The 12,555-nt window shown below is 40.6% G+C and overlaps 1 protein-coding gene across 1 annotated transcript in view; it reads left to right on the top strand.

Annotated features, from left to right (window-relative positions):
* cachd1 (cache domain containing 1) overlaps window positions 1–12,555 on the top strand; it is a 117,539-nt gene that overhangs the window by 94,533 nt on the left and 10,451 nt on the right. The window contains exons 17-26 of the mRNA XM_033621949.2: window positions 1,270–1,392; window positions 2,008–2,107; window positions 2,220–2,336; window positions 3,239–3,399; window positions 4,485–4,571; window positions 5,569–5,685; window positions 6,628–6,779; window positions 7,357–7,518; window positions 8,482–8,559; window positions 8,737–8,838. Coding sequence (XP_033477840.1) covers window positions 1,270–1,392; window positions 2,008–2,107; window positions 2,220–2,336; window positions 3,239–3,399; window positions 4,485–4,571; window positions 5,569–5,685; window positions 6,628–6,779; window positions 7,357–7,518; window positions 8,482–8,559; window positions 8,737–8,838 — 1,199 coding nt within the window. The remainder of the gene's footprint in view (window positions 1–1,269; window positions 1,393–2,007; window positions 2,108–2,219; window positions 2,337–3,238; window positions 3,400–4,484; window positions 4,572–5,568; window positions 5,686–6,627; window positions 6,780–7,356; window positions 7,519–8,481; window positions 8,560–8,736; window positions 8,839–12,555) is intronic.

Here is a 12,555-nt window from a genome sequence, read left to right as displayed (position 1 = left end):
TCTTGTGTCTGAGTTTCATTGTTTACCTGTCCATCCCACAACTTCACTGTTCAAGTTCACGTTCCCCGCTCTCACCCACCCACTGTACACTACCTGGTCTTTACCAAACAGCAGACAGACACAGTTAGACTCAAGCTGGTGAGCATAGTGGGGCATTTAGCAGCTAAAAAGTCAGATATTCCCCTCACGAGTTGATAGAGACCAAAAACCAAGCTAAAAGAGAATGAATATTAAACGTATAGTCTCAACAAGTTTCCATGGCGACTAAAAAAGGTGATCCTATGTCAGTGTTTTTCACAGCTTGTTTCTGCTGCCCCCAATTGGCAAAAAAAAAAAAATAGTTTTTGCAGGTGATGGACTAATTTGTGTGATTTGTTTTTTACACCTTGTGAAATAAACGATCAGGTCTGTTTATTAGGTATCGCTCATCAACAGGTTCACTGTTGTTATGAGCCAAGACAAAATTGTGGGCTGTTAGGCGCTCAGCCCGGAAGAGCGCACTGTTTCTCAAGACAAAATATCATTGACCATTTTTCCCTTAGGGCTGTGTAATGAGGGGCAGAATATCTGAGTCAAATGGTCTGGATCCAGCCACAGTTATCTCAAGCATCTGCTCTTCCAAGATGCCCTTGAGCAAGCCACTGTATTCCAGCTATCTCCTCGAGCTCTGATGTGAAGATGTGCAGTATTACACTTTGTACCTCAGCCAGTTTTTATAGAAGTTCTAGGAGAATGTTTTGAACGCAGCCTCTTTGAGTTAAAGCCTGTAACTGTAGCTGAGATTACAGTGTTTATGTTTCTAGTTCCGTGAGCTTAAAACCCAACTCAGCACCACAACACTGCTCGCAGCGGCACAATAGGAACTGTTTACCATGGTCCATGCAAATGTACACATAAACATCCAATATCAGTGTGTGTGTGTGTGTGTGTGTGTGATAAGCAGGATTAGAGTGTTGATGACCGGCTCAGTGAGCATAACATTGCTCAGGCTGTAGTCTGTCTAACACAGATTCAAAGAGGGTGTGTGTGTGTGTGTGTGTGTGTGTATGTGATCTATTTAGTGTTTAATGGGGATTTTTTTTTGTGGCTGGTGTGGGTAAACATTTATGTTATTATAGAGGTCTGTAGAGTAAGTGACAATTACTTCTGTCAGTGTACAGATTAACACACAATCGCAGCAAACAATTGAACAGAAAGGTTTTTCTTCATTAAAGAGAGAATCCTTTATGATGCACTTCTGTCGCATTCTCCGTCTCCTCCTCTCTCCAGCTCTCAGATGGCCCCTGGTTACGCAATTGCAGTGATGGGTATAGACTTCACCCTGCGCTACTTCTATAAGGTCCTGCTAGACCTGCTGCCCATTTGCAACCAGGACAAAGGCAACAAGATCAGGTAGGAAAGAGGGTGGATTGTTTCTATCTTCTCACTTCTTCTACAAATCATTCCTTTCTTTATTTCCTTTTTTGCCTTTTCCGCTGAATGTCTGTAGACAGTGGCTAAACTTCTGTTCTTACTGAGCAAGAATGAAATTTGCTGAGAGATGGGGAAGAAAAAAGAAAGGGAGGGGAGAAGAGATAAGCTGATTATCACGGCATTCCTGCTGGAGATGTGGCATTGCTGTTGTCTCAGTCCGACATACTCTCTCCAGCTTTTATGTCTCCCCTTTTTGTTTTTCTCTTCATCCTTTTTCTTGCACCCCCTCTTCTTCTCCCCTTTTTCTCTTCACTTCCTTCATGCTTTCTCTGTTGGTGTTCAAGAGCCATATAAAACAGGATTAGCTCAAAGGGGGTGTGGGGCAGAGGGGAGCAGTATTTGGCAGAGTGTTTGAGGAATGGAGGGAAGTAGAAAGGAGCAATATTTTGCAGGTTGAATTAAGCACTTGGGATAGAAAGGGATCTGAAAAAGCAGGGCTAGTATGACTAATTTAAGTTATGTATATTCCTTAAATTGATCCCCTCTGTCACTGTGTCTGCAGTCCGTACATATATTTGTGTGTGTACATTGTAGGTGCTTCATAATGGAGGACAGAGGGTACCTGGTTGCTCACCCCACCCTCATTGACCCCAAAGGTCACGCCCCTGCAGAGCAACAGCACATCACACACAAGGTAAAGGACCAATGGACTAATATACAAATGCAAAACTACCCTCTAATAATCCTCTTTTCACGTTTGTTCATCTTTTATTCCTCATTTTGTCATCGTGCCTTTTTGATCGTAGGAGCCGCTGGTGGCCAACGACATCCTGAACCATCCCAACTTTGTCAAGAAGAACCTGTGTAACAGCTTCAGCGATCGCACAGTGCAGCGCTTCTACAAGTTCAACACCAGCATTATGGTAAGCAAAGGACACATGAGATGTTCTCAAGATGTATGGATGACTGCACAGGAGCACAGAATGACAGACACAAGGCCTTTCAAATCAGTGTGAATATATGATAGTATAATACTGCTCTCTTGTGGTGATCCCTGGTGTTGCAACCTATAATTATTTCTGTATACTATAACTCTATTAAAATCAATATGTTTTTGTGTAGTTAAAGACTGATGGAATATTATTCCAGTTTAAGGTCTACAGCTTTAAAGTTATTTATTTATTTATTTATTTTAACATGTCATACCGTTTAATTTATGCCCAATTTTAGATTAACAAGGAGCAGATTGAGCATTATATCACTAATTAAAATCTAAATTTGTCCAAATACCTCATGTCCATTACTAGTTTATTTACTTGTGTCTGGTAATTATTTTTTCCCCAACTTATTCAACTTAAACACACAAGAAAAGAAAAAAAACAAATACATTTAAGACACCATTATTTGTAAAGCCGTGACCAACTCTTGTCTTGATTTATACTATTAAAGTGAAAGAAAAAGTAAAAAAAAAAGTATATTATATGTACCCAAAAGTCCCAGCAAAAATTCACACACACGCACACTAGTTTTCATAATATAATTTTGTATTTGTTCATCATCTTATTTTTAAAGATACATATTTTAAATCTCTTAAATTTATTACACATTTTCGATTCCTTTTCACAACTGTTCCCACAAAGTAGCTTCTTTGACTGTTACACATCTTTGTTTTGTATTTGTTCCTATATTTATTCCTGTTGTTATGGGTAATTGTGAAGAGGCCTAACCTCTTGCTTTTATTTTGCTTGCCTTTAAGTGGGGGAAGGCGAGATTGAATATAAAGGTTTTAAAAAACATTTCTTGTCTTGTCCTGTGTTTCTCCTAGGGGGACCTGACCAACCTTGTCCATGGTAGCCATTGTTCCAAGTACCGTCTGACCCGAATCCCCGGCACCAACGCCTTTGCTGGTATCGTCAACGAGACATGTGACTCTCTGGCATTCTGCGCTTGCAGCACCGTGGACCGGCTCTGTCTCAACTGCCACAGGTCTCTTCTTCGCCCACATGCCTGTTTACATATTGTGATGCTGACTTGTTGTAGAATAGATTTGATGGTTTGCATGTTTGTTCAACAAGCTCACAAGACAAACTTCTGGGGCCATGTTCACAAACATTCCTAGAATACGCTCAAAGAGCTCCTAGCTTAGCCTAAAATTTTTTAGTAGGGAGTCCCAGCTTAGGAGTGATCTAGGAAAGTTCTCAGAGCAACTCTGAGCAAAGAAGGGACGGGAACTTTTACGTTAGTGGGGAGGTGTGGTTGACCCCGTTGCTAGGTGTGATGCTTGCTTTTAACAGATGTGATTGGTTGTCACAGACGCACTCTTTTGTGAGCCTGCAAGGTGTGGACACCCAGTGGAAATGAAATGAACTGCATTACAATATGAGACTGAAAGTATTGTTTGTGTGACCCCTCTGCTGATGAAAGGTTGCGAAGGACTCTAGTCATCCTTGCTGCACTGTTGCCTTTTTCCAGTTTTCCAAATATCTTAGTGTTGTGATCATTTTGTTTTTGGCGTTACAGTGTTATTGTGTCCGGTGGGAAGTGTGTGCATATCCCTAATGACCTAATCTGCAGCGTGTCATTAACACAGTGTCATCCAGTGTTTGGAGAATATTTCTCCTATCTCTTTGTGTTTCCACCATTTGTTCATCTGCTTAAGAAACTGTCAAACACCTTAAAAGTCCTCCTCCCCACTCCCAACAGATTTTCACCCTAGGAACTCTCATAAGGGCTGGGATGTTCTTTGAATAACTTTTATCTTTACAAGGACATAGTCTTAACTATTAGAGGAAATTCTTATAATGTCATAATTCTAAGAATTTTCTTTGACGTTCTTCAATAGCAGCAACTCTTTGTGAATACAACCACTTGAGTTTAGTAAAGATCCACATTTGATGGTATAATGCTGCAGCAGAATCATTACAGAGTGTCTGAATTGTATTTTCCAATCACATCAGACAGAAGCTTAGCTAATGAAATATTACATATGTGGACGTGTAAAAACAACCAAAATGACCATAATACAAATTAAATGGAGCTTTCTCACTGAGCACTATTGGTGTGTTTTTCAGAATGGAGCAGAATGAATGTGAGTGTCCATGTGAGTGCCCCCTGGAGGTCAATGAGTGTACTGGCAACCTCACCAATGCTGAAAATAGGTAAGTGCAAGACATGCCTGAGCCACATATTAAAACATTATTAGGCCATGTACCTAATATTCAGGTGAAAACCACAGACATGCCCTGTTAATATTTTTGTCATTTGACTTGGATAGTGAGGATTTTGATCATGAATGCTAAGGCCAGAGTGAATAGTAAATCATGCCAGTGCAATCATGTCAAATCAAATTTATTTATAAAGCATGTTTAAAAACAGCCAAAGTTGACTAAAGTGCTGTACGGTAAAATAAAAGAAGTACAGTAACATAACATGGTAACAGCAAAACATAAGAGAAATAACATAACAAATCCAAAAACATGCACAAGTAAAAGAGTAAAAATAAAGTAAAATAAAGCACAGAATAGTAAGATCTGAAAATAAAATAAGAAAGCGTGATATCTCTCAGATACACATTTTTACTTGCTGTCAATAGCACATTTGCCAAATTCATTTGTTTCGTGCGTAATACTGGTGTCTTTCACACTCCTGTCGTATACATATAAGGCGCTCTGTAAACGTTTGTGGGTGTTTCCTCACTTCTTTTCTCTCCCGTCCTTTCAGTCCTCGTCCTCCCTCCCTCTTGTTTCACCCGTCTCCTTTCATCAACCATCAGCTGCCTTTGACAGCGCGTCAATGTTTCAAATGCCAATTCCTCCTTTATTTCAGGAAGACATGCAATTATCTTTTCTTTTCTTTGTTTTTTTTTTTTTACCACTGTCAGATTTTTCCTCTGTGTTTTGTGTCAAGCCGCATTGATGTTTGTCCTTTTAAAGCTGCTTTGCATAAATTGACACACTGAAGACTTTGAGGGCTCCTGCTTTGATTTCTTTACGTGTCAGATTTACTGCGCAGTGACTGCTTTTTTTGTTGTTTTTCTTTCTTTTAAGTGTAATCATGCTTCATTCTAGGATTTGGATGGATGTTGTCAGCTGGGTGTTTGTATTCTGACCAAGAATGTGCTCTGCCTGCACCTGCACCTTTCTTTATGTTGTTCAGGAACCCTAGCTGTGAGGTGCATCAGGAGCCTGTCAGTCTGAATGTGATTGATCCCAGTCTGCATGACACCCTGCCCCAGTGTATCAACACCCGCTGCAGCCAGAGATACACCAGCAGGTATGCACACTGAACTACACACATTCACAGTGCACCTTCACAGGTATAATGAAGAAACCAATGTATGAATGAAGTTCATACAAACACAGTGTTACAGGGCCATATACCATTAGACACATATCACATGAGACACATGACTCAATAAATGTATATGTTTTTGCTAAACATCAGCAGCACAGTGACACCCAGTGGTAATAAATGGGAAGTATGAAATGTCCGTTTCAGGTCACTAATGAATCAACTCACTTTCAAATTATTTCATCATAGGTAGTGCATATTTACCCCAAAAACATGACACCATGCATGGTACAGTTAATCTACTGTAATGCACTGTTTAAGAAATCATAATAAATCAATTGTTTTCAGTATACTGCTGAGCTTCTCTGCCCCTACTCCAACTCCCGACCACTTAGATCCTCCAAAAAATGTCTTTTCACTGTCCCACATGGAGGTTGGTGGGTAAGGGAGATCGTGCATTTGCGGTACTTGCTCCAGAGCTTTGGAATAGTCTTCTGCTGTCAATCAAATCCTCCCCCTCCATTGACATCATCTTAAAACGTACATGTTTTCAATGGCATTTGGTTGTTCGTAGTGGTTTTGCTATTTTAGTATTTTATAATCTTTTTAATATATGTAATTGTTCTTAGCAGTGTTACTCTGTTTTCTATTTGTGTACGTTTTATATTGCTTTATATTTGTGTGTCGTTCTTTTATTTTGTACAGCACTGAGCTTATGGTTGTTTTTAAATGTGCTATATAAGTAAACTTGATTTGATTTTGATTTAACATCACAGGCTTCTGTCCGTATACGTTTGACAGAAAATTATCCCTTTTGTCTCCAAAAGATTATTTACCATTTGGCACATTTCTAAAAGAAAGTTCTTAAGTGTTTGCCCTTCAAGAATCTTATTTTCAATCTCCATATTCTGCGCCCTGCTTCAGTGACTGTTTCGGCGTGCTGGACTGTGAGTGGTGCATGGTGGACAGTGATGGTAAGACCCATCTCGACAAGCCATACTGTGCCCTGCAGAAAGAGTGTTTTGGGGGCATCGTCGGGGCCAAGAGTCCCTATGCAGATGGCCTGGGACTACTAGGTGAGTGAAATGTGGATATAACTCAAGATCTACATAGATGCTCACTCTAAAGACACAACTAGCTTTTTTATTTCTTTGTCAGTTAAGGTGCAAAGTAGCTTTGCGGAGGCTGGTTCTAATGTTAAGAGACATGTATCCTAAAAGTGCACATTGTTAGCAAGCAGAGTAAAGAAATAAACAAGCGGCAACAAAAGAGAAAAAAGTGCAATTATTTCCAAGGTCTTTGTGACAGCAGAATATCGCAGCTCATGGATAACCAATATTCCAGATTTATTTAAAACTTTTCTTTTGGCTGGTTATTTTTCTTTGGTTCTGTTATCAGTTTTCAAAATGAGAAATGGCTGTCTGCCTGCAGTTGAATCATTTTTTCTGTGGTATTTCACACTGATGAGAGAATAGAAGCGAAGTAGAAAATGTCTCAGCGTGGCAGCGTGAGTGAGGATCTGAGCCAGAGCTGTTTGATATTGGCTTGTTGTATTTTCACTTCTTCAGCCATCTGAAGTCCTTTTTAATTTCTTTAAACAACCTTCTGCCTACCCCTTCATCTCCTTTCTTTTTTTTGCTCTTTCTTCCGCAGATGAGGAGGTGGCATCTCTGAATATGATCAAGAGCGCCCCTGTGGGTCCAGTCGCCGGGGGCATTATGGGGTGCATCATGGTGTTGGTGCTGGCTGTGTATGCATACAGGCACCAGATCCACAGGCGCTCGCACCAGCACATGTCACCGCTGGCAGCACAGGGTAGGATTCGTGTAGATTCTGTCTCACAAACACACATCTTGGAGCTTTTAAGTAGGTGAAGTTGACACCGAAGTGAAATTTGGGCATTTAACATTCATTTCTGTCAATAATACATCTGGTACCAGGGACCAAATAAATCCACAGCATCACTTTCAGCAGTTGTAGTGGATTTTCTGTATCATATATTCCCACTGGCTGACCCGTAGTGCCCAAAAAACTGCAAGAGCAACAGTAAAAACAAGTGCTGTACAGTCGTTTCTTGTTTTAACCATCACATTTTGTTTATTCACGTCCTGGAATTCCTTTAAATACCAAATAAAGTTTTAAAGCAGCCTGATTAGCAAGCAGTGTGACAAGTTGTGCTGGAACCAAACAGCTGACATTAGCATCACACAGCAGCAGCTGCTGCGGCGTGATTTGTGTAATTACTCAGCATTATTGACAAAAACATCAAACGAGATTGCAACCTCATTAAAACTCTTGAGTCCGAGTCACTTTCGGTTTGATGGTTTGGTAAACAACTTGGGATAGATAGATGGTGGAGAGTGTGGCTACGTTATCGCACGGCATTAGCCTGAGGAATTGGCTCATAAGTCGCAGCTTAATGTGCGTGTGTGTGTTGGGGGGCAGATTTAGCTTCTTCTGCAGCTGCAGCAGCTTGGACCAACAACACACACACACACACACACACACACAGTCAAAGGCAAGGTTAAAGGTAGCTTGCAGTGCAGCATGTGTAACCCCTCCTTTTTCTTATAAACCTCGCCCTCATGTACACAAACAAGCCTTCATCCTGGGTACTATCTGCATGTACACAGATTATTCTCCCTATGCAGCTCCATTTAAACTAACTGTTGACATATAATTCATGCTTGTCATACATTTCATTTAATACTCCAATATCTCAATGGCATCTGTCTCATTTTGGCATTTATCTTGTCCTATACCTCCATGCTGCTCCAGAAATGTCAGTGAGAATGTCCAACCTAGATAACGAAAGAGATGAGAGGGATGAGGACAGCCACGAGGACAGAGGAATCAGTAAGCATTGTTTGATATATCCAGCGTTATCTTTAGCACATGCTACGGATAAATATAAGGTGTACTGTAAATACTTCAGATGAGGTATTTAATCATAGTGTTTTTTATTTGACAATGCAAGTATTTGATATTTAAACAGGGCCTGTGTGTTGACCTGTTTGTTCTCCTCACTTTCAGTCAGTAACACTCGATTCATTGCTGCGGTGATCGAGCGGCACACTCATACTCCTGAGCGGAGACGGAGGTACTGGGGCCGCTCCGGGACAGAGAGTGACCACGGTAAGGCAAATAACTTATCTCACACCGCATATGCATACTGTAGATTAACAGAAGCGGAGTAGCTCACCACAAAAAAAAAAAGAAGCACAGATATGACTATGCTCAAAACCACTAGCTGTTTGCGCTGTTTTTTATTGGTCATACAGTACACCAGCACTGATGGAAAGAGGAATTGAGTAGGTTGCATCTGCCAGTAATGCTGTGTCAAAGCGAGACTATTCATAGAATTTGTATTCCTCTGTTGTGGTTTCATGGTGCTCTGTAGGTTGAGAATTGCTGTGACTCATGAGGTTATGAAATCCCTTCGGACCCAACTGAATACATAATAAAACATAAGTGATATTGTTTTGTTTTATCCTGTTCCAATTTAAATATGTAGATATATTCTCAATGTGTGTGCATCATGTACAGCCCTGTGCTGTCAAATAAATTAACCTTACAACCTTGTTAAAAGCACGCTGGCCAGGCTGAAGTTGTCGAAGAAGCTGATATTTGATGACATTTGAGTGAAAACAAGAATCACCAAAAAAATGTTGGCCATTGTTTTGTAGTAAATAGCCTCATAGTCGTTATAGATTAGTTCAGATACAGCTTTAAGGTCCTTTCTGTCCTCTAAAGGTCAGACATTATCATGATCAGCTCTCTCTTCTTGCCGCTAAGTCCTGGTGTTCTTACACAACAGGAAGTTCAGTTTAAGATAATCTCAGTTCCTGGAAACTTCAACATTCATTAGTTAGAAAACTGACGCATCCTGCATGAGTTCTGCTAAAATGTTGCCCTAGGCGGCATAAGCACGGCTGTGTAATGGTAAATTCAAAATGGTGATGTCAATAAAAGGATGTGGGCTCACCTCTCGACACAGCACCCATTTTGGAACAAAGATAGGAGACAGCTAGGTTTAGTCGTCTAATCAGGAAGCTTTCTGAACACACTGTGGAGGAGACCCCGGGGCAGACCCGGGAACGCCTTGGGATCCTCCAGGAAAGAGCTGGAAGATGTTGGAAGAAGTCTGGGCTACCTTGCCTAACCCTCTAACTCAGGCGTAGAGATGCAACAGACCATGAAACGAAGTTTATTTACACTAATTGGAATTTTAATAAGATGTGTTATAGAACAAAAAACCATACCAAGATAAAAATGTAGACACACTATCCAAATTCACATTTAGGGCTTGGGTATCATCATTTTTAAACTGCATGTTACAGCACAGCCTCACATCCACAGTTAGCTCTCAGCTCTTTGGCCGTGGTTCAGCCCCTGGCTTGTTCTTTTCATTATATCACAGCTCGGTACTTTGTTTTCTCTCATCTGTAGCTCTGGGAGAGTTGCTCATGTTTCGCTGTTACCGTTTGTAGAACTTGTAAGTCTGACACTCGGTGAGCGTGGATGGACAGTTTTCACCCACATGGGCTCTTACCACCTACATATGGCATCAATCCACTTCCTGGCAATGAGTGTCTCCGATACTTGTTGCATAACTGATGATGACAGAGAGAGAACAAGGATGAATGTGAAGAGGGGAGAGGAGAGTGGGCTAAAGTGAAACAAAGACATGAGTAAGAGCTTGTCAGCTGCGTGTTACGTACAGTATAGCTGTTAAACCTGAGAGGATAAAGAGATGTGAGGGGGGAAAATAGTTTTAATTTGTTAGTAAAATGAGCTCACTGTAGTGTCGTTTTCTCTGTAGTTCACGTCTCCTGCATAACATATTTTGACAATACAGATCAACTTAAAAGAATCCTTAAATATCAATGTTTTTTTATATAACATCTGAGGACATCTGAATTCTCCCTGTAAGAGCAGCAAACAGTGATTCACAAGTGCTAATAAAAAGAGCAGTCTACGTAAATGGACAGGAAGGACTATCACATGTTGCGTAACTGAGGATGGGAAAGAAAAAAAACCCTGAAAATGGAGGACAAGTGGAGAGATGTAGATGCAAAAATGATGAAAGGGGGGAAATAAGAGTGAAACGCGAGGGCAAGAGGACAGGGACAGAGAGGAAGATGAGTTTGAAATAATGGAAGGAGGGGGTGTGAGTCCGTCAGGGACTAAAGCAAATTCATTACCAAGTTGATGCTTCAAAGTTGCTGCTCTTCTCTGCTCGGTCAAAGGTGCCCTCCTACCACAATCCACTCAATTGTACTGCTGAAGGGTATGATAGAACACACTCACACACACATACACACACATTCACACACAAACACGCACCATGAAGATCACAGCAGGATCAGAGCATTAAATCTGTTAAGTGAGTGATGCACACATACAGAGGGCTGTTTGGCAGAGCTGCAGTATTAGCTTACAGGCAGTGGCAGGACCTACCCATCTAATAATGAATACTGTACATACTGCATATATGCACCAACTGTAATCCACACCCTTACATTATAGAGGTCATGTTTATACTTGCAGCTGCTGTGTACAGTATAATCAATATCTACAGAGAGGATGAGGCAGATATCATTATATTTAAATGTTTTCTTTGTGTGCAGTAAACATGAAGAATATAATTATCTCCCATCTTCAGGAATCGCATGCTTTTAAACCTGTTAGCGAAATAAACCTTATTATGAGAAAATGAAAGAGGAAATAATATTGAAGATAGTAAATGGGACAAATTTTGTATTGGGGCACTCTGTTACAGATTGTAAAGAAAAAATATATTGTATTGACAAACTAAAGCACTAGTTTGACATTGTGGGACATGCATTCGTGCCAAGAGATGTGAAGATTGATTGGTATTAATCCTTGAAACTAACTCTTGGGTAGAAGGTGAATAAGTGTATTTAAACTGTCAAACAGTTCCTTCAAATATAGGTGTATTAGTCAACGTGTCATTCAGTTTGTTGCAGACATACAGTACAGGCCAAAAGTTTGGACACACCTTCTCATTCAATGCGTTTTCTTTATTTTCATGACTATTTACATTGTAGATTCTCACTGAAGGCATCAAAACTATGAATGAACACATGTGGAGTTATGTACTTAACAAAAAAAGGTGAAATAACTGAAAACATGTTTTATATTCTAGTTTCTTCAAAATAGCCACCCTTTGCTCTGATTACTGCTTTGCACACTCTTGGCATTCTCTCCATGAGCTTCAAGAGGTAGTCACCTGAAATGGTTTCCACTTCACAGGTGTGCCTTATCAGGGTTAATTAGATTGGACAACTGTTAAAATTCATATTATGGCAAGAACCAATCAGCTAACTAAAGAAAAACGAGTGGCCATCATTACTTTAAGAAATGAAGGTCAGTCAGTCCAGAAAATTGCAAAAACTTTAAATGTGTCCCCAAGTGGAGTCGCAAAAACCATCAAGCGCTACAACCAAACTGGCACACATGAGGACCGACCCAGGAAAGGAAGACCAAGAGTCACCTCTGCTTCTGAGGATAAGTTCATCCGAGTCACCAGCCTCAGAAATGGCAAGTTAACAGCAGCTCAGATCAGAGACCAGATGAATGCCACACAGAGTTCTAGCAGCAGACCCATCTCTAGAACAACTGTTAAGAGGAGACTGCGCGAATCAGGCCTTCATGGTCAAATAGCTGCTAGGAAACCACTGCTAAGGAGAGGCAACAAGCAGAAGAGATTTGTTTGGGCCAAGAAACACAAGGAATGGACATTAGACCAGTGGAAATCTGTGCTTTGGTCTGATGAGTCCAAATTTGAGATCTTTGGTTCCAACCGCCGTGTCTTTGTGAGACGCAGAA

This window comes from Epinephelus lanceolatus, chromosome 6 (genome assembly GCF_041903045.1).
Source record: "Epinephelus lanceolatus isolate andai-2023 chromosome 6, ASM4190304v1, whole genome shotgun sequence".
NCBI classification, from domain to species: Eukaryota; Metazoa; Chordata; class Actinopteri; order Perciformes; family Serranidae; genus Epinephelus; species Epinephelus lanceolatus.
This window is presented reverse-complemented; position numbering and strand designations above follow the sequence as displayed.